Source organism: Herpailurus yagouaroundi, unplaced genomic scaffold (assembly GCF_014898765.1).
Source record: "Herpailurus yagouaroundi ecotype Mexico unplaced genomic scaffold, PumYag 161, whole genome shotgun sequence".
Classification (NCBI taxonomy): Eukaryota; Metazoa; Chordata; class Mammalia; order Carnivora; family Felidae; genus Herpailurus; species Herpailurus yagouaroundi.
This window is the reverse complement of record NW_024412402.1, coordinates 16,502,741-16,527,410: the sequence shown is the minus strand read 5'-3', so window position 1 is coordinate 16,527,410 and position 24,670 is coordinate 16,502,741. Positions and strand designations below refer to the sequence as shown.

Genomic DNA, 24,670 nt, shown 5'->3' with positions numbered 1-24,670 from the left:
TCTTTCTTTCTTTCTTTCTTTCTTTCTTTCTTTCTTTCTTTCTTTCTTTCTTTCTTTTAGAGTTTATTTATTTTGAGAGGTGAGGAAAGAGAGAGCATGAGCTGGGGAGGGGGCAAACAGGGGAGAGAGAATCCTAAGTAGGCTCCACAGTGTCAGCCAGAGCCCAAGGTGGGGCTCAATGTCCTGAACCATGAGATCATGACCTGAGCTGAGATTAAACATTGGACACTCAACTGATTGAGCCACCCAAATGCCCCAGATCATATGATATATCTATTTTTGATTTTTTGAGGAACCTCTGTGCCGTTTTCCACAGTAGTTGTACCAATTTGTTTCACCAATAGTGTATGAGGCTTCCTTTTTATCCACATCCTCACCAACACTTACTATCTCTTGTCTTTTTAATCCCAGCCATTCTGGTTAGTGTGATGTCGTATCTCATTGTGGTTTTGATTTGCATTTCCCTGATGAGTAATGTTGAGCATCTTCTCATGTGTCTGTTGGCCATCTGTAGGTCTTTTTTGGAAAATGTTTCTTCATGTCCTCTACCCATTTTTTTTCTTTCTTAAAAATGATTTTATTTACTTATTTTGAGAGAGAGAGAGAGAGAGAGAGAGAGAGAGAGAGAGAGAAAGAGCATGAGATGGGAAGGGCAGAGAGAGAGGGAGAGGGAGAATCTCAAGCAGGCTTGTTGTCAGTGCAGAGGCCAATGTGGGGCTCAGTCTCATGAACCATGAGACCATGACCTGAGCAGAAATCAAGAGTCAGAGGCCTAACTGAGTGAGCCACCCAGGCGCCCCTACCCAGTTTTTAATTAGAGTGGGTTTTTTGGTGTTGAGTTATAGTTCTTTACATGTTTTGGGTATTAACCCTTTATGGGACATATCATTTGCAAATATCTTCTCCCATTCACTAGGTTGCCTTTTTGTTTTGTTGATAGTTTCCTTTATTGCATGAAAGCTTTTTATTTTTGGTGTAGTCCCAATATTTTCTTTTTGCTTTTGGTTTCCTTGCCTGAGGAGACATATCCATAAATATGTTGCTGCTGTTCTTTGTTTTTAACTCTTCAAAAAGTGTGCCCTTCTTATCGTTACAGAAATCTTTACCATCAATATTTCCCAGTATTCTTCTCACCATTACTCCTTACATCTCATGCCTTCTTTCTTGGTTCATTTTCATTCTTGCTCAAGTACACCTATGACAGGTGAGCTCCATTTCAGTCTTTGTATGTCTGAAAACATCTTTATTTTATACCCAGTCTCACAGGAGCCTTGCATGCCAACTTGTGCAGCATCCCTACAGAAAGGTTTCAGTTGTCTCTGCCGGGCTCTTATGGGTTTCTCACTTTTGGACTGGTTTTATGTTGACCTTACTACTTGCGATTCCCATAGCACTTTGGTAGTATGATTTGAACCCCACACCTGTATGTGGTGTGGGATTAGGAATCAGATTCCTCTTGGGTTATTCTTTTTTCATCCATGGCCTGAGGTCCTTGGCCAACTTTCTTCCAACCTAAGTCAGCAGCAGATGTTTTAGTCCCTATTTCAAAGAGAGGTGAGCCCTTTCAGGACTTAGCTTTAGGCCTTGATCTTTTCTTATTTTTTCAAATTTTTATTTAAATTGTAGTTAGTTAATGGAGCGCCTGGGTGGCTCAGTTGGTTAAGTGTCCCACTCTTGATTTCAGCTCAGGTCATGATCTCGAGGTTCATGAGTTTGAGTCCTGCATCAGGCTCTGCACTAACAATGTGGAGCATGCTTGGGATTCTGTGTCTTCCTCTCTCTCTGCCCCTTCCCCGCTCATGTACACTGTCTTTCTCTCTCTTAAAATAAATAAATATTAAAAAAATAAATTCTAGTTAGTTAACATATAGTGCAATATTGGTTTCAGTAGTAGAATTCAGAGATTCATTACTTACATACAACACCCTGTGCTCATTATAAGAAGTACTCTTTTTCATACCCATCACCCATCTGCCCATCCCCCCACCTCCCTCCATCAACACTCAGTTTGTTCTCTATCATCAAGAGTCTTTTATGATTTGTGTCTATTTCTCTTTTTTCTCCCCCCCCATATGTTCATCTGTTTTATTTCTTAAATTCCACATGTGAATGAAATCTTACGGTATTTGTCTTTCTCTGGCTGACTTATCATTTCACTTAGCATAATGCACTGTAGCTCCATCCCTGTTGTTGCAAATGGCAAGATTTCATTCTTTTTGATGGTTGAGTAATATTCCATCAGACACACACACACACACACACACACACACACACACACACACACACCACATCTTCTTTATCCATTCATCAGTCAGTGGACATTTGGGCCTTCCCGTAGTTTGGCTATTATCAATAATGCTGTTGATGCCTTGTCTCATTTTCAGTTCTCTGTATCATGGGTCTAAGACTTCATCTGTCTGGGAGAGGACCACTGCAAAGGTCTGCAGCTGGTTTTGGTACCCTATAGACCTTTGGGCTCAGCTCCTGCTTACACTCAGGCTTTGAATTACACTTTCATTTATAGCACTTAAGGATTTTCCTTTATTGCTTCTGAGCTCCACTGTGTATTGAATTCTTTTTGCTCTATTTTATTAAGCATTTCTATGGGTTCACTGTTGTGTGAGGTACTTTCCTTGTTAGGTCTGTCCAGCATATCGACCAGAAGTTACAGTCATCTTTCTAAAGCTAAGTATGATCCTATCACCCCTTTACTTGATTTCTGTGAACTTGTTAGCACTGCTTCATTTATTCATCCAACAAATATTTCTTGCTTATAACATCAGTGGGGAGAGCTGGGGATACTGTGGTGAGCAAGAAATAACGTCTCTGCCCTCCTGGAGTTCACCATACTGGCGGAGACACAGAAAGTCAGCCTGTAAACAATAAGTAAAAATGGGAACTACAGTTAGTGAAACGTCCCCTGAAGGAAATAAGGCGTGATGGAGAGCAGTTGTTTGGGGGTTACGTTAGCAAGAGCCGACAGGTGAGACCTCTCTGAGGAAGTTACATTTAAAGCTGAAATCAGGAGGATGAGGAGAGGCCAGCCGTGCAAATATTAGAGGGCTTGTTGGGGGCTGGGGGCTAATTCTAGGTAGTGGAAACAGCAAGTACAAGGAGCCAGAGGTGGAGAACACCTGGCAGTTTAGAATTACCGAGATGAAACCATGTGCTCGAATGGGGGGGGGGTGTGCCCCAGTTAGAGAGGCAAGTGGGAGCCCAGCCTCATCTGCTGCCACACCTCTCTCCACCCCATTCCTACCCGTCATCTTGCCACACTGATTCTTCCCCAAAGGGGTCTGTGTGAAGTCACCTCCCTGGTAAAGCCCTCCTCGCTATCTCAGTTCCCACCGTACTTTGTCTCCTATCACAATATGGTGTGGAGAGCTGTTCACATGACGGTGTTCTCCAGGGGGCCTGCAGCTTCTGTCACAAGGTATGTCTTATTTACCCTCATGATCCCCAGACTGTGACACAATGCTTTACGTGGTAGGCACATAATAGATGTTGATTGAATAAGTGTTTGTTTGGTTTTTTGACAGTTCATGCTTAGGGCTTCCTTTCTGATCTTTCCAATGCCTTTATAACAGAACTTCTCATAGATCATAATTTTTGTGGTATTTAGACCATCAGGGCAAGGAAAACCATCAACTGAGGAGGAATTTATTTGCTTAAGATTTGTCTCTGATCCAGAAGGGGAAGATCGGGGGAGGTGCTATAGAATCAGTGGAGTGGGTCCAATGGTGGCCCCTGAAAAGATTGTGCCCACCTCCTAATCCCTGGAAACTGAATGTGACTTTATGTGGAAGAAGGGTCTGCACAGACATAGTTGAGGATCTTGAGGATGAGATCAAACCAGATTCTTCAGGGGGACCCTAAATCCACCACAAGTGTCCTCATAAGGGACAGAAGAGGAGGAGACAGAGACACACAGGAGAAGGCCATGGGAAGACAGAAGCAGAGACTGGAGCCATGCAGCCACAAGCCAAGAAATGCCTGGACCTCCAGAAGCTATAAGAGCCAGGAAGCATTCTCCCCTAGAGCCTTTGGAGAAAGCTGGGCCTGGCTGACACCTTGATTTCAGACTTCCGGCCTCCAGAACTATGAGAGAACAATGTTTTGTTGTAAGCCACTGGTTTGTTAACACATATCCCTTCACCTTATACCTCAGTTACCTCTTCTGTAATGTGGCTATAATAATATCTACCTCAGAAGCCTGCTTCCATGATTAAATGAAATATGTGTGTAAGGTACTTAGCAAACTGTGGATGCTCAAAATAGTGACGGCTCCTCTCTTCATCATCGCTGTCTTCAAGGACTTAGGAGTTTGCTTCCTTTTATGAATAAAAACTCAACCATAGAGTGGGACATTTCTGTCTTGTGACTGGGAAGTCAAAGCTCACACCACAGACTTGGCCTGAGGGCTTCAACTTCCACATTGGCTCCATAGTGCTTGACTTGAGTCCTGGTGCCTTCACTGCCCTCCGTTAGCATTTTATATCAAGAGCGAGTTCAGCTTGATGCTGTGGGTTGGGGAAGCCAAACTAGAACTCACATACCAAATTTGAAATGACCCACATGGAGCAAAAAGCAACCTCTCTGTCCTCACTTAAAAGAAAGGTTTGGGGATTTTATTTTTTTATTTTTTATTTTTTTTTAAATTTTTTTTTTCAACGTTTATTTATTTTTGGGACAGAGAGAGACAGAGCATGAACGGGGGAGGGGCAGAGAGAGAGGGGGACACAGAATCGGAAACAGGCTCCAGGCTCCGAGCCATCAGCCCAGAGCCCGACGCGGGGCTCGAACTCACAGACCGCGAGATCGTGACCTGGCTGAAGTCGGACGCTTACCCGACTGCGCCACCCAGGCGCCCCAGGTTTGGGGATTTTAAATTTCTAATTCCTATTGAGGGATTGGACATTCCCAAAGACCTGTACTGATGCATCCTATCACACCAGTCATCAGAAGTTCATCATAATGAGTTTGGACTTTCTGTATTTGTATTTGTGTTTATATGTGTATTTGTATTTGTTTTTGTCTGAACACCATTATAAAAGCAGGGAGTGTGTGGAAGACAGGCAGTACCTGCACACAGAGGTCAGACACTTTATGGTGGTGGGAAGGCCCCAGGGCTGAGCTGGGGTGCAGTGCTTATGCTTCCTTTCTCCCACAGATGGCTGGCACAGTGCTCGGAGTGGGGGCTGGCGTGTTCATCTTAGCCCTGCTCTGGGTGTTAGTGCTGCTGCTGTGTATGCTGCTGTCCAGAGCGTCTGGTGTAGCGAGGTAAGGCTTTCTCTCCAGCTGAGAGTCCAAGGTAAAAGCAATTAGAAGCGAAATCGCTGATGCTTATTAAACATTTAGAATCCAGAAGACCATTTCTGCAATTACTGGCAGTTTGAATGAATTGTATTTTAACCTGTTGTCATAAGCACTGACTGTATTATTGATGCTTTGAAGCAGAGGTGAGAGAAGGGAAGTGGTGTTTTCTAGTTTTCACGGTAGAGGAGATGGGGGGACATGAGAGATGAAAAGGAAATCTGCTTTTGCTGCCTGTGAATTTCTTGGGGGGTGTGTGTGTGTGTGTGTGTGTGTGTCTTAATTGTTCAGACTTAGGGCACATGCAGGTCCAGTCTTGAGGCTCTAACCTGGGCCTAGGGACACTTCAGGAGCACCAAGGGCTTGGGCTGGTTCTCTCTCGGGCACTGGCCTCAGAACACTGACTTTAACAACGCTATAGAGCTGTGCTCTGGCCAGACAGTATCGGTATGAAGCAGCGAACTATGTGATTTACCAAAGTATTCCAGTCTGAAAACAAACTGAGAGATTGAGAAGAGGGGAGGGCTGCTTTGATTTTTCCTGATTATGACATTTTTTGCAGAGGCAAAAATTAAAACTACCAATTCCCATTCTTAGGAATTGGGAATTATGGGAATAAATAGGAATGAATCCAGCTGGGGACCTGTCTAGAAAGAAGGGCTTTGGGATGAAGGAGAGACCATTTCTAAATTCGCTGGACAGTGTGGACAGCAGGTCTCTAGGCCTTGTTCATAGACTGAAACTTAGAATATTGGCTCCAAGGAAGAGCCAGTCCAGACCTCACTGATTAGAGAGGAATCTGTAAAGCATGCTTGTGACATTCTGTCTTTTGACCCCAGGTTCTCTGTCATTTTTGTATTCCTCGGTGCTCTAATCATCACATCAGTTCTGCTGGTCTTCCCTCGAGCCAGTGAAGTCCCAGCCCCAGAGGTCGAAATGAAGGTAAAACTATTGGTTTTATTTTGCCCTCCTGAGTTATAACTCTTGCTTCTCTCGGTCTAGACCTCCATCCTGCCCTGAGGTGTTCCCCGATGTCAGGTCGGCCGACATGTGTTAGAAGTGTAAAGTTAAAACAAAGGTGGGGAAAGCTGAGAGGGAGTTTTAAATTCCCCTCTCCTTCCACCCAGACTGAGAATCTCACTCTGATTCCCACGTGCAAGACCACTGGGCAGTTATTTGCCTGATTGGAGCGCATCCCCACTGTGCATCGAGTTGAACAAGCAGTGTGTCCAAAAGCCACCTGATCCTGTGGGGCTGGAGAGGAGGCAGTGAGTTAGGAACAGGAACAGGGCCTGGCCCTGAAATGAAAGCATCCTCATCCTGGTAGTCTGGGCCCAGGAAGTCGGATCCTGGCCAAAGTGTATGCAGCGCCCTCGGGGTTGCCCTCCCGTGTTTGATTTTCTCCACTTGTGATGTGAAGAGAGTACTTTCCGTAGAGATCAGTAGTCTGGGAGATCAGCTGGCCCTAGTTCCTGGAACACCATCCGCCAGCACCCACCTCTCTAGGGGGCTTGTTAACCTGTCTCTCATAGACCTTCTCTGGAGACCCCACCTATTCTAGTCCATTCTGGGCTGGGGCTCTGACTTTACCCTCAGATCTTGGTAATGGCATTGACTTCCTACCTCCCATCTACCTTCTAGCAGCTCCTCCCAACCCCCCATTTTCATTTTTAAAGTGGTAATAATAATAATAGCTAATATTGTTTAAGGGGTTACTGTGCGTGAGGTTGTTTGCTAAACACGTTGTTTGCATGATCTCACTTAAACCTTAAGACAAGCCTAAATAGTATGAAGTAGGTGCTGTTATTATCCCCATTTTATAGGTAAGGACACTGAGGCTATAAGAGGTTAAAGTAACTTGCCCAAGGTCATACATATATGGGAAGAGGCAGAGCAAGGATTCAAGCTGAGGTCTGTCTGCAAAACCTTCATTGTTGGGGACTCAACAGAATATTGGGGGCCATCCCAGAGAGTTCATGGGTGAGTATTTGACACCAGACAACAGTACACAAAATTATACAACTTCTGAACTAAAATTGGAACACATTTCTAACTCTATCTAGGACTAGTCCTGGCAAAAGGGAGGCAATTTGCTCTGAAAAGTCCAAGGAACCACATAAATTTAAGGAATTATTTCCATACACGTCAGGTGTTTATCAGCATTTGAAAACCACCCTGTCAGTGTAAGTACCACGTGTGGGAGCCAGGAATAGACTCCCACCTCCATTTCCCTGTCTGAAAGGGAGAGAGTGATGAAGGCAACTATATTTCTGGATTGCTGCAGATGTGAATATTCGAAGAAGGACACAGAGCAAACACTGTTTCGAATTTAATTCCTCTATCCTCTGTCATAGGAGTTTCAGACCCACGAGACAAGAATGAGGTTTGAGCAAAATATGTCCGTCAGCATGGCCAGCAGAATTGGTGTTCTCATTTTCAGGTTTTGAGAACCGGCCCCTGCAGCAGCCTGGCTCAATACTGTATCAATAATACATGACCTGGGCCTTCTGCACCCAAGGCCTGCTAATTGGCTAATTAAAAAGTGAAACGTGTCAAACGAGCAAACATGTAGCTCGCGAGAGACTTGTTCAGTACTGGAGCCAAGGTCAAAGTTATGTTAAAGCTGTTTTATCAAACTGACCTTTGTTGTAAGTTGGCTGTTGGGGTAATCTCTGGAGCGGCCCTTTTCTTCTTGGTATCTTTGGATCTCAGCAATCAGAGCAACGCTAGGACTTGACAGGTACTTTGTGTATTGCCACTGTATTAGTTTCCTATTGCTGCTGTAACAAATCAGCAACTTAGGTTTGCAACACAGATGTACTGTCTTACAGTTCTGTAAGTTAGAAGTCCAGATGCAGCCTCACTGCGCTAAAATCAAGGGGTTGGCAGGGCTGTACTCCTTCCTGGAGGTTCTGGGGAAGAATCTGTTTCTTTGCCCTTCCTAGCTTCTAGAGTCCACCCTTGGCTAGTGGCTCCCTGGCTCCATCTTTAGAACCAGCAAGGTAACATCCCACTGACTCTACTTCCATCTTGACATCTCTTTCTTTGACCTTCTCTTCCACCTCGCTCTTCCATGTTTAAGGACCCATGTGATTAGACCGGGCCCACCTGGATTGGATAACTCAGGCTAATCTCCCTATTTTAAGGTCAGCCAATCAGCAACCTTAATTCCTTTGCCATGTAATCTAACATATTCACCATTTCTGGAGATTAGGATGTAGACATTTTTGGGTCACTATCCTGTCTACCTCCATTGCCTTGCAAGCATTTGGGATTCTATTCCCTTTGGGAAGCTGTGAAATCACTCTGTCATTTGGTTCATATTCCCTCTCCATTAGATCGATAAATTCAGTTGTTTTTTCCTGTCCCAATTTAAGCATTGGGACCATTTGGGTCTGGGGAGAGTAGTGCCCTGGCAGTGGACAGTGGACAAGTGGGCAGAGCCAACTCTGAAGTATAGGTTTTGTCAGCAAAGACCAACAGCTTTGGGGCCTCAACTATGACTGGTTGCCAGACAGCCAACTGTATGATTAGGGCACGTTATTTATCCTGTAAGGATTTTAGTGTCTCAGGCAAAAGGCCATTTAACCTAACCCTTGGAGTACTGGGTTATGAATGTTAGGGTTCAGGACACTTCTGATGAAAATTTTCAAGAATCACCTTTCCATTTTGAAAATGAGCCCTCCTGAAACAGCAGCAGGTTGATGAGTTGGGGGCTTCGATCTTGGATACAGGAGGTTATGCTGTTATATTTTTATATATATTTAAAATTCTCCATAATAAAAAGTTAACAACAACAAAAAATGAGACTTTCTAAGACCAAGGAAGCAAGCTTCTCATGAACTCCTTCAGATAACTGATTTCAGAACATAAAAGAGCTCATCTAAGGTCTTTGGAGTGTTTATGAAACCTCCTATGTTGAGCCTTTTTTTTCCCCCCCTGTACTTCATTAATCTTTTCTTTATCTTGTATTTCCAGCTCAGGGAGTTATTTCCCAACCATTTACAGAAGAGACTCAGATCAGGATGTTTCTGGAAGTCACAAATACAAACAGACTCTGGGCCCACTCATCAAAGATTTCAGATGAGCACAACCAGGGTGCTGAAGTGATAGTAATTTCCTTTTTGATGTTTCTTTCTGCAGATTGTGGATTCCTTTTTCATTGGCCGCTATGTCCTGCTGGCTTTCCTCACTGCTGTCTTCCTTGGAGGCCTCTTTTTGGTTCTCATTCATCATATCCTGGAGCCAATCTATGCCAAACCACTGCGGTCCTACTGAGCACTATTCAGGAAAGCCAAGACCCTGTTCTGTCCTTCGCTTCTGATGTCATTAATGAGCAGAAGGGTACTGTTCAGAGCCTTGTTTTGACAGCCTTCATGCCTTAAGATCAGAGAAATATCCATTCATGACTAGGATAAATCTCTTGAATCCTGGATTCCAAAAATGGGGTTGCAAAATTGGCCCTGCAGAGGCGATTCTCACCATCTTCTGAGGGATACTGCTATCTTCTTAGCACTTGTTCCTCAGGTTTTCTGTTTTGACAGGGAAATAAAGATAGTGATCTGCTTCTGGTAGATTTTCAATCAAGACATCATTAAGTGGATTTTGGGAAAAGGAGCACTTTGGCTTCCCCTGTCCAGTAGACAGAAGAATCTCATCCTTTTGATAATACACGATTCTTAGTTACAAGGTTGGGATCAGTTGGAAAGGAAAGGCACTCCAAGTTCGAAAGCTTATTTTAATGTGATGAGTTGGAAGACTTACCCAGATGTTGGTTGTTGACCAGTGTGCATATGGTGTCACAGAATCTATACAAGCAATGGGTGTCACTTCTCTCTGCTATAATAAAGCAATAAACAACCGAAGGACCGACTTTCACCTCAGACTCTTGGCCAAGACTTTCTCAGTCTATATTCTATATTTCAAGTTTGCTTTGGGATTAGAAGAAGGGTATGGAAATGTTGATTGTTTGTCTTGTTTCTGTGGATCTCTGGATTCTTTCAGGATTTGGTAGCCTTTGTGTGCCTTCTTTAATTACTATAAAGTCCATTTTGGATTATTATCATTTCTTTTCATCTTTGTAGCTCTTTCTCCAAAGCTGGTAAGAAATGTATGTTCCTAGGAATAGATACAACTTTATGCCTATCTGAAATCCTAGATCACCCAAGATTTGTCATTAAATGGAGGGACTCTGGGCTGTTTCTACTTTGGAAGTCTCTCCTGACTCCCTAGAACTAAATGAAGAAGGATCTTCTGACTTAAAATTAAGAACAAGAAAACAAGTTGGAAGGAGAACTTTGAGCACGTACTTTATGCCAATATGACACTAGTTACCCTGAAACCCAATTTATTTAAATTTTAGGTTTAAAGATTATATATATAATATATATGTTATATATGTAATTATTATAGATTATTATCTATTTTTATCATTCCGTTTTAAAGTAGAAAAAAATTAAGGCTTAAGGAGATGAACTAACTTGCCCAGGCATCATATAACATCCAGTGTGTGTGCCCAGGCGTAACAGACTCCAGGGCCTGTCTCTGGACTGAAAAGAAAACATGCTGAGCTTTGTGGGACTTTGAGAGCTTGAGGAAGTCAGGGCCACATCTCCTTCACTTTCTCTCCTGGATCCTCTTGTCAGTGTAGAAAAGATCCCATCCCACCACCCCAGTGGGGGCTAAGCTCTAAGTTAAAAGAGGAGAGAATGGGTGACTTTTGGGAGTCATGGGCTGGTGAGGGCCAGATATATTTATTTCTGCATTTGAACTGTATCTTATTCAGTTCAGAAAACCTTTGCAGATAAGGCTTTGCCATAGAACCATTCAAAGGAAATCGTCTCTTCGTCTAGCCTAGGGCCCACAGGTAAGGAAAGGAGAAATATCCCTCCAACCAGATTGGAGGGGAGAAAGGAGAATGCAAACATATGGAGGGAAGTTGGGCAAGCTGGGAGTCAGGCTTTGTCCTCCTCTCTGAACACTTGCACTGAAGCTTCCAGATACCTGTGAGTCTCTGTGCAGAGACATTGAACCAGCCCAAGTGGAGCACGGACTCCTAACAAGCACGGGCTGCCATTTGTCACCTCCTGAGAGACTTGCTGACAAATCAAATCTGGGAAAACTTGTAGATCTTGACCTTGAATCATCCTTTTTTATTCCCAAACAAAGGTGTCCAACTTTGAGATCAATGGATAATAGCTATGAAGTTTTGGGTGACTGCTTACACAGGGAAAAATGTGTGAAGGTTGGAAACTAAATCCCTTCCCAAATACCACGGCTACCTAATGCGTGTTTGTGTGTGTGTGTGTGTGTGTGTGTGTGTGTGTGTGTGTGTGTGTGTTTTGCACAGATATAAATGACAGGGGAAAAAATATATACTTTGTACAAAGTATTTTAGGTTGGCCTGCCTCCTATAGATCCCAAATCCATAACTACCAAGTGTGGGGAAATGATAGATTACTCTCTACCTTCATGCTCAGAGCAGTCGTGGCCAACCCCCTGTGTGTGGGATAAGAAGTAGAAGGCTGAAACGTGAATTTCACTGAGAGTTCTACATGGGCCACCCCTACAATGTCTAATATGGCACCCCTTGTGCCCACTGCCTTCCTAGAGACAGGGCTTAGAGGTCATCTTAATGTCCCATTCATCATTCTTTGATCAATGGCCTTAGAGCAGGTTGTGCTATACTGTTCCTTACCCAGAGGGGATCCTGTAGCCGAGAGACTTGTGGTGATCCCCACTGTTTACAAGTTGGAGAGGGAGAGCAAATCAAGAGTTCCACATAAAAAGTAGATGATTTCATAGCCTCTTAAAATTGTATCCTGACAAAAGCTAAATTAGCTAAAATTGTATCCTGACAAAAGTGATGCCACACTACCCCACAATGGAGACATTGATCTAGTCTGCTAGGTGGTGCTGTGTGATATATGTTAGAAGTCCCTCAAGCCCACAAAACACACCTCCTAGGTCATTTTTGGCAAGTTCCTTAAATCTCTCGTTTATAAAAATGGGAGTAATATTAACATTCTTTACTGACACATGGTATCAGCTATTTGATCTAAAAATTCATCAAAATTATTGTACCAAAGTTCAGGTACGAGAGAATGCATAGCCATTCAGTCATGCTTCATCCAGCATGCACTGCCATTCATTCAATATCTACTGTGTACCTGTTGGGTATAAAGCATCAGTCCTGGTGGGATAGACTAGCCTAAGAAGTAGTCTCTGAGCTGTCTAGGCTGTCTTCCTAACCATCCCTGGATAAAAGCCGCCAAATTATTTTTTAATGTTTTTATTCTAACATAAAGCAATCCATGTCTTGTTCTAGAACTTCTCTAAGACATAAACTGTTCCATCAACCATTTCGTTGCTGCTTCAGTTGAAGAATTTTTATTTTACTTTGATTTTTATTCAACATGTAAAGAAACCTGCTGCAATTATTTTACGGAAGAACAACAGGCAGGAGGTGAAAGGGATTTTAAAAGTTTCCCTAGTTAGTGGGGCTCAAACTTGACATGGGGATTCCTGACATCTCACTCTTCAGATAACTTAAAGATCATTTTTGGCTGTCAAACAACTCCTTGTTTCTACATTGGTTAATATTATTTTTTTAGCTCTTGGTACCCATCTTTTCCCTAACCCGTGTCTAAAAAAGGTAAAACTTTCATTAAAGAATCTCTAGTTAACATCTACAGTACAAATAATAAATATTTTGTCATAACTTCTTGGCTTAAACCTTTAAGTATTTGGCTGTTGTCACATAGGAGCAAGTTTCCAGATGTGGAAACGGTATGGAAATGAAGTGTTGATTATCCTCACAGGAGTGCAAAAAGTCAAGGTTGGACAGGATTTCATAGTTCATAGGGTTCAATCTTTTATTCTCTGTTTCCATCCCAATACTTGGAAATATTCTATTCCTCACAGGCTGAAATCACAATTTTCATTATATTTACCAAACGTGTTCTAAGCATTTTCCTAAATGCTTTGTAAATATTAAGTCATCCTCATAAGCAACCCTATGAGGTAGGTACTCTTACTATCCCCATTTCACAGATGGGGACAGGGTACAGAGTGGTGAGGTGATTTGCTTGAGGTCACTTAGCTCAAGGTTAAATAGGAGTCAGGATTTCAAATCAGATGGTTTGGCTCCAGTCTAAGCTTTTACATACTTTATATTACACTATCTTGCTCCATAAAATAAAAATAAAGAAAAACGAGGGACCAAGGTCAAGTGATGTAAATCCAGTTGATAGAAATACCAAAAAAGCAGCAACTGAGTCTAGTGGAAAACCCAGAATCTTAGGATTGGGCAAGAGTCCGAGACAAAGAGACAAAAGCTACATAGGACCTCACAGACAAGTGCTCTCATCCACCCTGTGTTTTTGGTGGGTCTTTGCCCTGTTGGACTTGGCTCCTCAGTGGCTGAGAGAGAGATTCAGTGGAGCAGCCCATACATGGAGTTTTCAAGGACACACACAGCCATCTCTCTCTTAAGCACGGTCTACTGGAATGTTTGATACTTGGGTTGGTTTTCAGAAGCGCCACTGGAAGAATCAAAGCCACAAACCAAGAATGTATTTGTTTCTTGATCTCTCTTTCTAACATCATTATTGGTGGTTGCCGTTTACTCAAGGAAAAAAGTTTCCAGAACCTCAGCCCCCAACCCCACTCCAACACACACCCTTCTTGTCTCAGTTTCTTGGGACCGAAGAAATGACAGGGATCAAAATCTGGGCCCAACACCACACAACAAGAAAGTTTCTTTTTCTGGTATTCATCACATCATGTTGGGAATCCTGAAGAATGTGCATTTAGCACAGGCCCTGCCTTCAGAAGAACTCAGGGTAGTTAACGTGGGTAGCGTTTATGCTGTACCTAAATGCTACATAGCCATCCCCTCCACGTGTTTTCTTTTAATCTTTGGGGATTTCTTTGGTTTTTCTGTCTTCAAATTGATGTCCCAGTTTTACACTGGGAACATGTAATAACTTCCTACTGCTGTAGTAACAAATTACCACCAACTTGGCAGTTTCGAAGAATACAGATTTATTATTGTACAGTTTGGGAGATCAGAAATCTGAAATAGGTTTCACGAGGCTAATATAAAGGTTTTGGAGGCTCTCAGGGAGAATCCCATTTCCTTTCCTTTTCTAGTGTCTAGAGGCTGCCCACACTCTTGCACCAGTATACCCTTCTCTGTCTTCAGAGCCAGCATCTTCTAATCCGACAACAGACACTCCTGCCTGCCTCTTTGATTAAGGAGCGCACCCTGATAATCCAGCATAGTCTCCCCATCTCATGGTCCTTAATCACATCTGCGCTTAACATATTCACGGCCCCGGGAATTAGGCTGTGAGCATCTTTGGGGGCGGGGGCATTGTTCTGCCAGCCACAGAATATCAGGCCCCACCCTCCATGTCTAAGGATCGCTTCCTTCCACCCTCCCCACCTCACTGCCCCCTTATCTCCAGGAGCACTCTCTGGTCCCCAGGGCCCCCACCCCACACCCATGATGTGTTGAGTCTCCTTTCCCCCAACTTCAGTCTTGCTGAAAGCCTCAGAGTGCCAAGGGTTCCCTTTCTTTTCATTACTTCTTTCCCGCACCCCCCCCCAACCACACACCACCCCAGCCTCCCAATGGCTCTCTAAAGGAGAAATGCAAAGAGTTATTGCTTTTTAATTACAAGTGCTATTGTAACATCTATAAGGAAGAACACTTTAAGCTTAATTGAGACCAAATGTGAAGTTAAATTAAATGAATAACTAATTAACGTAATGCTCCTGCATTAGCCCCAAGTGAGTGCTGAGGCCCAGAGAGAAGGCAGGTAGCAGGCTTGTCGGGGAACGGTCCGAGCACAGAGCTGAAGCAGGGCAGGGAACCTGGGACCTGGGAGACGAGGGCAGAGGGACAGATCTCAGGGCTGGGGATTTTCCACCTTTGGTGTTTCCCCCAAACTCCCTCCCACAGCCCAAGTCCTCATTTCTGAGCCAGGCGTTGAGCTCCACAAGCCTTCTGCTGATCGCGGGTGCCATGCCTACCCTGGGCCCAGGCACCAGCTGGCACCTCTTGTTTCTTTTCCAGTCCCCATGCTGCACTTGTAGGGGCTTGCTCTGTATTGGTATTAACTCCCTTCCTCTTCCAGGTCCCCTCCAGACCTTATCAAACTGACCACCTGCCCAAGTCCCAGGCATTCCTCCTTCTGACACCTTACACATTCTTTCCTCCTGCCCCGGGATCACCCACCCTCCGGCCCCTCTCCCTTCAGGCATAGGGAGGGATGTCTCTGCTCCAGTCACTACCTCCAGTGTTTTTCTCCTATTGTTTTCATATTTCTCACTTACCCCTCCCCCAGACAAGCTCCTGGGGGGCGGGGAGTGTGTTTACCACTGACTCCTCTCCCTTCACACCAGTCCTTCGAGGTAGGCAAGAGTAGGACTATTTTCTCTCCATGAGGACACAGGCTTAAAGGTAGCCAGTGGTGGGGCCAGGGAAGCGGAAGTCCCCCACCACCAGAGGAGGTCTCCCAGGCCTCCTACCCCGATCTGGTGCAGTGGAAAGAAGGCCAAAAGTTGGCTAACGAAGCACCCTCTGCTCCCGCCTCCCCATCTGGAAGCAGGAACGGTGTGTGGCCCATGCCAGGCTTTGCCGGGGGATGGTGGCACCATCTAGTGTCTGCTCTGAAAGAAGCATCTGAGAATGCTGGATGTAAGGCCTGGCCCTGGGGCTCCCGAGGACAAGGTCCCTGACTGGCTCCAAGTCAGGGTGAGCGGCAGGCAAGTCAAGGGCTTACCGGTGTGTCACCGCAGCAGTGGGAGCCACCTATCTCAGTGCTGCCCTGGCCCAGGTGTCCCAGTGAATGTGACGGCTGTACCTGGTATGTGGCTCCAGCTCCCCATTTGACCCGCGGGTCATCAGTGTGGCCATGAGCATCTCCCCAGGGAATGCCCGCTGTAAGCAGCCCCAGTACACGAACCCCGTGGTCCCGGGCCCCCAACAACCCATGTGACTGGGCCAGGCCCTAATGAGGGTGAGCACAGGCACAGTGGGCAACAAGAATCTGTACTGTGCTGATGGGTGGCTCCAGAGGACAGGGAGAAACGCCAAGAGCCGGCCTGGCAGGCAGCATTCCAGGATTGGGCGGGGTGGGGGGGGGGGGGGGGCGGGGATAATTACATGGGGAACATGGGGGAGAAAAGGCAGGCTGCAGAGCGCTCCAGGCATCTACACATGTGACAGCTGCGGGAATGAACCACGCAGCCTTCTTTCCTGCTAGTCTTGTTGCGCTAGTGCCTGTGCTCAGGGCAGAAGTCCTTGCTCGGTGTCCACCATCTGCTCCGTTCCTGGAGTAGGGCTAGCAAGCAGTGAGCATTCTGCAACTACCATCCACACACTGGTGTTTTCAGTCATGCCTCCCTCCCTCCCCAGCACTGCACTGGTGTTTGCTCTTCCCCTGGGGACGCAGAGGGCTGGCAGGAGACTGAGGCAAGGGAGGCCTTCACTCTCCAGGGCGGCGCAGGCCCAGGCCCAAGCCCAAGAGTGATGCCTCCCTAACTTTTGCACCATTGGCACCTCCCTTGCGTCTCCCTAGTCCTGGCCCCGGAGGATATAGCAGTAACACTTTAATCGACTCAGGTCAGGAGTTAGAGACAGGATCAAATGCAAGGGAGAAGAGTTTCCAACGTGGGGGAATACACGAGAAAACCGGCTGGTGGATGAAGAAGCCAGGTGAGGCTGGGCAGCTCCGAAACAGGGTCGGAAATCCACCGACAGGTACAGGCTGGTCATGGAGGTTCAAACTGAACACGGGAAGGAGAACACACCTTTGCCAAGCCTTGGTCCATGTCAAGCCTCTGCCTTCGGTCTTGGAATCTGAACAAGCTAGAGTCTGAGCATATCCTCCCCTTAGCAAGCTGGAGACACCGCTCAGCTCTGATCCCCATCCTTTCTGCTTGCGGCTTCCAGAGCGCAGGCCCTTGAGTCTTCCATTCCCCATGTTGGCGGTCCCTTCCCATGGAGAATCGCCTAGCCCCTTAGCAGCCCTGTGGGCTGGCTGGTGTTAGGTCAAGAGGCTTCCATCAGCCATCACTGGCAGTTTCCATAGTCTTGCCCCCGGTGGCGGGAGGGGGAGAGCTCTTTGGGAATCAGCTGGGGCCCTCCGTGCCTCTCTTCCAATCAAGGCCTCATATTTCTTTATACCTGCAGGAGAGAGGGGCAGTGGAAGAGAAAGTGAGGCACAGGTTAATAAGCCAATGGTCGGAGCAGGGAAGATCGGTTTGTAGGGTCCCTTAATAATTGCCTCTCATCCCTATCCTCTACCATTAGGGAGCCCTCTCACCTCTTCAGCAAGCCAGGATAATAGCGAAAACCTTACAACGTTTGTACCACATCTGACAGTTTTACAAAGCAGTATTACATATCCCATCTCATTGCAGCCTCCTATCGATCTTGTTGGGTATTTAGGGATAAGCATCTCCATGTTATACACATAAGGATGTGGAGGCTCAGAGGATACGCCCAAGGTCTTATAAATGAAAGTGAGCAGAGAAGTCAGGATTGCCAGGGATTTCTGGTTCTAAGCCCAGTGCTCCCTCTACCCTAGTACGTTCCTCCGCTCCCCCACACACTGGCCTTCTGCAGACAAGGCCCAGCCTAGGATGGCAGCAGTACAGAGCAAAGCAGACTCTGCTGGGACAAGCTGAAGGCCTTAGGCACATTCCATGAGTTCTGAGCCTCTCATCTAGAGATCAGAGAACCAACCTCACGGTTGCTGAGAGATAAGTGGGTATGTCTGAAGTCAGACTCAGTTCCAGGCACAGAGTAGATGCTTACCAAGTATTCACCCCCTTTCCTGCTTCCTTCTTCCTCTCCCAGCCTCCCCTCGGGCCTGGCCTGGGGAAGGCAGAAGGGAGGAGCACCGATCCTCTGCCCCCTCCTCCAGGGCAGGCAGATAGATACTCTGCTAATGCCTCCTGCTCTCAGTTCCTCTCCCCCTGAACCTGGAAGATGCCATCCATAAGTGGGAGTGCTTCCCCAGATACGATGCTGGTCATCATGACCCCAGGGGCTTCTTCCACACATTTACTAGGACTAGGTCCACGGCTCCAGCCAGCTCATTAGCCAGAGCCTCCTGCTCAAAAGGAGAGCCAGAAAGGCCAGAGAGAGCATTACCCTCAGCACCAGCACACAGCCCAACCTCTTGCTGGCTCTGCCTCAGCCACTAGCCTATCTGTGCGGCCTCCACACCCGCCACCAGTGGGCAGTACACAGAGAACACACCAGGCCAACCACCGAGACTTGATCGGAATTTTCTCCCAGAGGCTTTGATTGGTAGTTGGTTTTTTCTGTACACCCCAGGCAGAGGGTTTCTGATCTCGGTTTCTGAACTTCAGGAGGTACGTACGGCTCAGAGTCCGAGTTCAGAGGGAAAACTATTTCCCTGGATCCTGCCTCTGTCCTCGGGGTACATCCAAAGCCCTAAGGAGAGGAGTCTGCCAACCTCTGTGGCAGCTCAGGCTCCTTAGGAAACAGATCCCAAGCACCATGCTCTGCTCGGGGAGAGAGTCTTTGGAGTTGGCCCCCAAGAAAAACAAAAAGGAAGTTGGAAAAATCACAGTGGAGGAGAGAGGATTTGCATGCAGGCCCCATTCTAATGGCACATTAGTCACCGACTTGAAGAAAATACTCACAAAAGTCATGGGACTTGAGGAAAATACTATCGCGGATGGGTTAGGGCCAGACTAGAGCTATGGAGACATATGGGGACAACAGAGGACACATTAGCAGGGTTGGGGGTAGGGGTGGGGGGGCCACGGAGCACATCCAGGGTCTGGCTCCACTCTGGGCTATAGGTGGGCTCAGACTGGGTGCTGAGCACTAGAGCACTGGTTTTAATGCCCACAAGAGGTAAGGTTGGGGATACAGCTATAGCTGTCTGGAGGACTCACCCTCTGTCTCTGCCCAGGGATGACTTCCAGGCTAGGATCTCTTTGTACACCAACCGGCAGAGGAGCTGTAGGGAGTTCGAGTACCCAAGGGAAGGGAGGGGAATATTAGCAATGAACACATGGTTAGTCCCCGGTGCTAGGTGACCAGGGGGCTGGCAGGAAGGAAGGTTGTGGGCACAGTTTCACCTGGCAGGGGCTCACTCATGGGAGGAAAGTGGTTCTGAGTGAAAGGCAGCTGTTCTCATGTTCCAGAGCCCCTCACGGCCAATGATTTGGACCTCCCGGGTTCTAGCCTGGCAGGACAGGACATTCACTCCCACCAGTGCCCATGTGTGTACCCCAAGAACTCGTACCAAGCAGGCCAGGATGTCAGCAGAGATGAGCATGTAGAAGACATTGTTCCAGCCTGTGGGTGAAATAAGGCCAGCCAGGAGGGGCCCCAGAGCTGCACCTGCAAAGAACACAATGTCAGAGAAGGGAACCCAACAAGGGGCCCTGAACCTCCCTGCCCACCTGTGGGCAGCATTCCAAGAAATGTGCTAAAAACAAGGCTCAGGGCTCAGCCGCCAGGAGCCAAAAGCTAGAGTCACAGACCTATGGACCCAGTGCCGTCGATGATGGCCGTGACGGTGGAGAGTGCCTTTGCGTTGCCTTTCAGGCTCTGGTGAGTTCCCTGGGGAGAGAGAATGGAGTGGGGAGGCCCAAATGGAGAGGCAGCACCAGGCAGGACCAGGGCTGGGAGTGGGGCTAACTTGGGGAAAGGCAGCAATTGGGCTTGGAGTTGAGAGAAAAGGCCAGGGGCCGATGGCAGATTCTGAAAGACTTTGAAGATGTCATATGCCAGGATCTCTGTGCACTGGGAGGGGGTAGGGATGTTGAGAAATGGATCTGGAGCCCCCAGGCCCTGACCAAGCCCCCAGAGTCATCCCCGGCCCCAGGGGGGCAGCCCGCTTACCAGGTCAGCAGAGACTGCAGTGGTGATGAGCGCGTAAGGGCCATTGACCAAGGCCCCACAGATGATCAGCATTACTGAGACAGTAACGGAGATAGCTGGTTACAGATGAGGGACCGCCACCAGCCCCAGCCCCAAAGCAGGTGAGACCACCCCCTCCGGGCATCAGGCTGAGAACCTCCACTTCCCTGTGCCTCCCACCGATGTCCCCAAGCCAGCTTCCTGGGGTCCCCAAGGCAAGGCTTTTCCTGTGGGCTGCCAGGACTTGCATCCACGCCCTCACCTATGGAGTTGATAATCCCACTCTGACCAATGAAGTTATACAGGAACATCTGGGAGGGGAGAGGGGAGAGACAGTCACGCCCAGGCTTCCCCATGGGCTGCCTGGGTTAGATGGAGCCCAGAAGTCTGGCACACCCCCTCCTGCCAGGGAACCTCAGAGGTCACCTTACTCCTTTTCTTTCTCGAACCCAGACCTCTTGGTCTTTAATGTCCCAGGGATGGAGGGTCCAACACATGGTAATATACTGTTGCCCTTTTTTTCACAAAGATTTCTGTCTTACCTAACCTTAATTTCCTATACTCTCCTTGACCAAGAACTTTAGCAGCTGGCCTCCCCTTTCTCCACCAAGGCCAAGTCGTCGCTAGTCCCTTTCCAAAATTCTCAGTCCAAATCTCTTTCCTGTGTTCACCCTGGCTTCTCCCCCGCCCCTGGGTGTGCACAAGGATGGACACACACGCAAAGAGACAGGCGTGTGCATAAATGCCCGGGTGTGCACACATTTCAACAGCCCGCATGAGTCCATGTGAGCACATGTGCTTCACTCTTGAGGTTATACACACCATGGGGGCAGCCAAGATCAGCATGATGCAGCAGGTGGTGGCCCTGCCATTGGTGTAGTCAGAGATGAGCCCTGCCATGATGCCACCTAGAACACAAACCAACTCACACGTTGCTGCCCCAGGTGTGGCCACGGCCTCCCACTACATGGCACCCCAAGCTTTGCCCCATCCTCTACCCGGTGCTAGCTTGGGCATGGGCATCCAGAACCAACAGAGCTTCTCCCTCTCAAGCCCTCCCGGCACCCATTGCTCATGTGAAGATCAAACTCAAGAGCCAACTTTCTTAGGGCCACCCAACTGGGCAGGAGCTGCCCAGGTCATGTCGCATTGGCCCTGTCCTGTCCTCCTGCACCCGCACAAGAGAAAAGGAGAATGAAGCCTGAGGCAGAACAGGGAAGGGCCTTACCTATGATGCCACCAACATCAAAGAGGGTAGACAGGTCCCCAGCCTGTTTGGCATTGAAATGAGCTATGCAAAACACAAATATGTGGTCAGACCTGGGGGCTCGGAGCAAACGTCCTGGAGTGCCACTGCCATAAGAACCCCTATAGAGCACCTGATTCGGTCCACTTCCTCCTTTTTCAGATGAAGGAGTGAAGACTCATGGGGAAGTCATTGGCCAGAGTCACAAGTAAATTTGCAGCACTTTTGGACTGGACACCCTTTCTGCCCCTCCATCCCATCCTGTAATTCCTTCTCCCCCTGCAGGTTGGCCTTGACCCCTTGGAAAAGCCTTCCCCTGAAAGCACTGGGATCTGGCCCATAAGAACCCTGTCCCACTGGGCCATTTTTACCCTGGGGACACAACTCTCACTGAGCCGCAGCTCAACCAGCCACATTCCTGCTCTGCTCCTGAACAACTGGCCTCCTCTGCCAGGAGCCTTCCCACCCATTTGAGACCTCTGCTAATAAACAGAGCCAGGAAGGAGACTCACAGGCAAATGGGGACCTCAGGTCTTAGCCCTTGTCCTAGGATTAGAAAAAGGAATGTCCAGAAGCTTGAGTTGTAGCTTAATCCTCAAGGTTGACTCATACAAGGCCACAAAACAAAGAGTCACAGTGTCCACGGAGCCACCCTGATGCTCTACTTCTATCTTTGAAAGAGGCCCTATGACAGGGCTGTTGGGCAAGATATGAGCTGGGATTTGGCCTTGCATAATCTGGCCTTGCAGCATCCCGTTCAGAGCAAGTACGGTGCATGTAAAGCAGACTTGGCCCTCCCACAGGGCTTGGAGGGAGCAGCAAAGCCCTGGAGCAGAGGGCCTCAGCCCTGCAGGGCTCTGCGGTCAGGGGCGGGGGAGAGGGGGCCCAGAGGAGGGCAGTGCAGCTGACCCAGGCATAAGCCATCCGTCCCAGGAGGCTCCCGGCAGCCCCTGGGGTGAGAAAAGCAGGCGGTGGGTAGCTCACTAGGCCCTCTCCTAGTTTGGGGGTTTGGGGAGGCATTCAAAGGCAGATCCTTCCTAGCACCATCTATCCACTCATCTGGGAGCCAAGCAGGCCTGAGGTGGGTGCTCCTGTACTTAAGGCTAGAGAAGTTAGGCAGGATTACAGAATAAAACTTGGGTGTTCCTAATCTCCAAGGAGGAGAGGTGGCTGGCATTGGGGTCTCTGAGGCCGTGTACAAGGTCTAACTTCCTACTTAACCAAATTTTTTTTTTTTTTTAGTCTCCTTTTGCCCTACGAGAGGTTCAGCAGACATCCTGCCCATACTCTGGAGTCACGCACATCCCATGACAGGTTTCCTCTCCCTGCCAGAGATGGCCTTGGCCTCCTCAGAGACCCCCATCCTCACCTCTTCTTCCCCTTTACTTACCCACATTGAAGATGTAGAGGGGCAGCCAGTAGAGGAAGGTGTAACTGACCAGCTTGGCAAAGAGCAGACACAAAGAGAACTCGACCACACCCTGGAGAGCATAACAGAAGGCATGAGGGAAGAGATACAAGAGATCCCTGGCCCAGGGTAGCCCCAGGGGCTGACTCAGCACCCCAGGGCTGCCACCAACTAGCCACAAAGCAACCTCAAGTACACCTCCATCCAATCCCAGTAAAAGCGATGTGCCTATGCTCCAGTGCTGTGTCAAGGCAAGCCTCCCATGTTACTCCCCCCAAGTTGGCTATTCACCCTAAGCATCTCATGTAAAGAAATTCTGGAAGCCATAGGTCACCCTGAGCATCCCCCTATCTCCTGACATCCAGCAGAGAAATCTAGAGAGCCTCTCTCTTCCCTCCATCCTGCAAGCTTCTCACCGGGATCCGGAGCGCCCCGAGGAAGCTGATGGCGGCAGGCTCCTTGGAGCATCTGGCGGGGGTCTCCAGGCTGCTCTCCTTGTTAGTGTACGGACCACTCCCAAGGTCCTCAGGGTTGTGCTGGTTCTCTTCCAACCCATCCTGAACAGAGATGAGCCCTTGCTGTGAGCACATTTGCATACCACCTCCCACCAGCTGGAGGTATAAGCCACGTGAGAGGTAGGGGTTCCCAGGCTGGAAGAGGTACGCGCTCCTCTCCTGGACTGAACTACCATCCGGCGAGGCCCGATCAGGCTGTCGGGGAGCCAACCTGAGGGCCTGACACTGAGCCCGTGAGGTAACCCACTGAGCTCGTGGGTACATGAGCCCCTCCTCCAACTCCCTAGTCCCCTCTGGGACCTGTCTCTGAGGATGGATTGGCAGGGTGGGGGTCGGGCTGGGGGCACTCACACTCGTGTGGTGCTGAGGAGGCGTGCAGTCCACATCTTCAGGGTCTGAAAAAAACAACCCGCTAAGAAGCTTCCTGGCGGGCCAGCCCCCGCTCCCTAAGGTGGCCAGTCTACTTCCCAGCACAAGAGAGCCTGCAACCCAGGCTCGAGAGACACATTCTAAGCGTGGCTCCCCTAACAACCACCTGGGTCACTACTGCCTTGTGGACTTCCGTTCTCTTGCTACAAAGTGGCCACCCTGCCCGGCCTAGCTCTGTCTCCGAAGGCTGTCAGGGAATGGGGAAGAGGACAGCGGATGGGGAGTGTCCCGTCACCCCCACTCTCCCCTTCTCACGCTTCAGAGTCAGCTGGCACTTGCCAAGCACAACTACAGGCCGTGCGTCCCAACTGTACGTCTCACTGACACCTTAACCAACCCCCAACCCTAGGAAGTAGATGCTATTATTCTTAATTTACAAATGAGAAAACTGAGGCCCAGAGAGGTTGTCTGTCCCGGGCCACATACAGGTCCTCCAGCTCCACGACCAGTAATCCTCCCCCTCGAGCCAGCTGCCTTCTCTCAGACCCCCAGAGGAGAAGAGGGAGGTTCAGTTCTGAGCCCTGTGGGGAGGGAGGGGTCCGCTCACATTCGATGAGGAAGAGGAAGGTGATGACACCCATAGCAGCGGTGATGATGCCAGGCACCACAAACGACAGGCCCCACTGCTCATTCACCCAGATGCCAGCGATCAGGGAGCCCAGGATGTTGCCCACAGATGTGTGTGAGTTCCAGATGCCCATGATAAGCCCCCGCCTGGAGGGGAGGGAGCAATGGCGGGGAAAGGAAAGGGAGGAGAGGAAAGAAAGGAAGAAAGGAAGAAAGGAAGAAAGGAAGAAAGAAAGAAAGAAAGAAAGAAAGAAAGAAAGAAAGAAAGAAAGAAA

The 24,670-nt window shown here is 48.1% G+C and overlaps 2 protein-coding genes across 8 annotated transcripts in view; one reads left to right on the top strand and one right to left on the bottom strand.

Moving 5' to 3' along the window:
• The window catches only part of TMEM218 (transmembrane protein 218), a 24,064-nt gene extending 6,337 nt beyond the window's left edge, over nucleotides 1-17,727 (top strand). For 5 of the 6 annotated variants that reach the window (XM_040483439.1, XM_040483437.1, XM_040483438.1 and 2 more), the window contains exons 2-4: nucleotides 5,171-5,280; nucleotides 6,153-6,255; nucleotides 9,457-10,198. In XM_040483439.1, the coding sequence (XP_040339373.1) occupies nucleotides 5,171-5,280; nucleotides 6,153-6,255; nucleotides 9,457-9,591 (348 nt within the window). In that variant the 3' untranslated portion in view covers nucleotides 9,592-10,198. Of the gene's footprint in view, nucleotides 1-5,170; nucleotides 5,281-6,152; nucleotides 6,256-9,456; nucleotides 10,199-17,635 lie in introns of those variants that run through there. The other variant, XR_005792976.1, reaches the window with a different exon arrangement.
• SLC37A2 (solute carrier family 37 member 2) overlaps nucleotides 14,339-24,670 on the bottom strand; it is a 28,041-nt gene continuing 17,709 nt past the window's right edge. Inside the window, exons 7-19 of one of the 2 annotated variants that reach the window (XM_040483429.1) lie at nucleotides 24,376-24,542; nucleotides 23,751-23,794; nucleotides 23,301-23,441; nucleotides 22,867-22,957; nucleotides 21,459-21,521; nucleotides 21,053-21,138; nucleotides 20,493-20,541; nucleotides 20,213-20,286; nucleotides 19,852-19,930; nucleotides 19,611-19,708; nucleotides 19,258-19,322; nucleotides 19,000-19,056; nucleotides 14,339-17,509 (exon numbers count right to left, since the gene is read on the bottom strand). In XM_040483429.1, the coding sequence (XP_040339363.1) occupies nucleotides 19,026-19,056; nucleotides 19,258-19,322; nucleotides 19,611-19,708; nucleotides 19,852-19,930; nucleotides 20,213-20,286; nucleotides 20,493-20,541; nucleotides 21,053-21,138; nucleotides 21,459-21,521; nucleotides 22,867-22,957; nucleotides 23,301-23,441; nucleotides 23,751-23,794; nucleotides 24,376-24,542 (988 nt within the window). In that variant the 3' untranslated portion in view covers nucleotides 14,339-17,509; nucleotides 19,000-19,025. The remainder of the gene's footprint in view (nucleotides 17,510-18,999; nucleotides 19,057-19,257; nucleotides 19,323-19,610; nucleotides 19,709-19,851; nucleotides 19,931-20,212; nucleotides 20,287-20,492; nucleotides 20,542-21,052; nucleotides 21,139-21,458; nucleotides 21,522-22,866; nucleotides 22,958-23,300; nucleotides 23,442-23,750; nucleotides 23,795-24,375; nucleotides 24,543-24,670) is intronic. The other variant, XM_040483431.1, reaches the window with a different exon arrangement.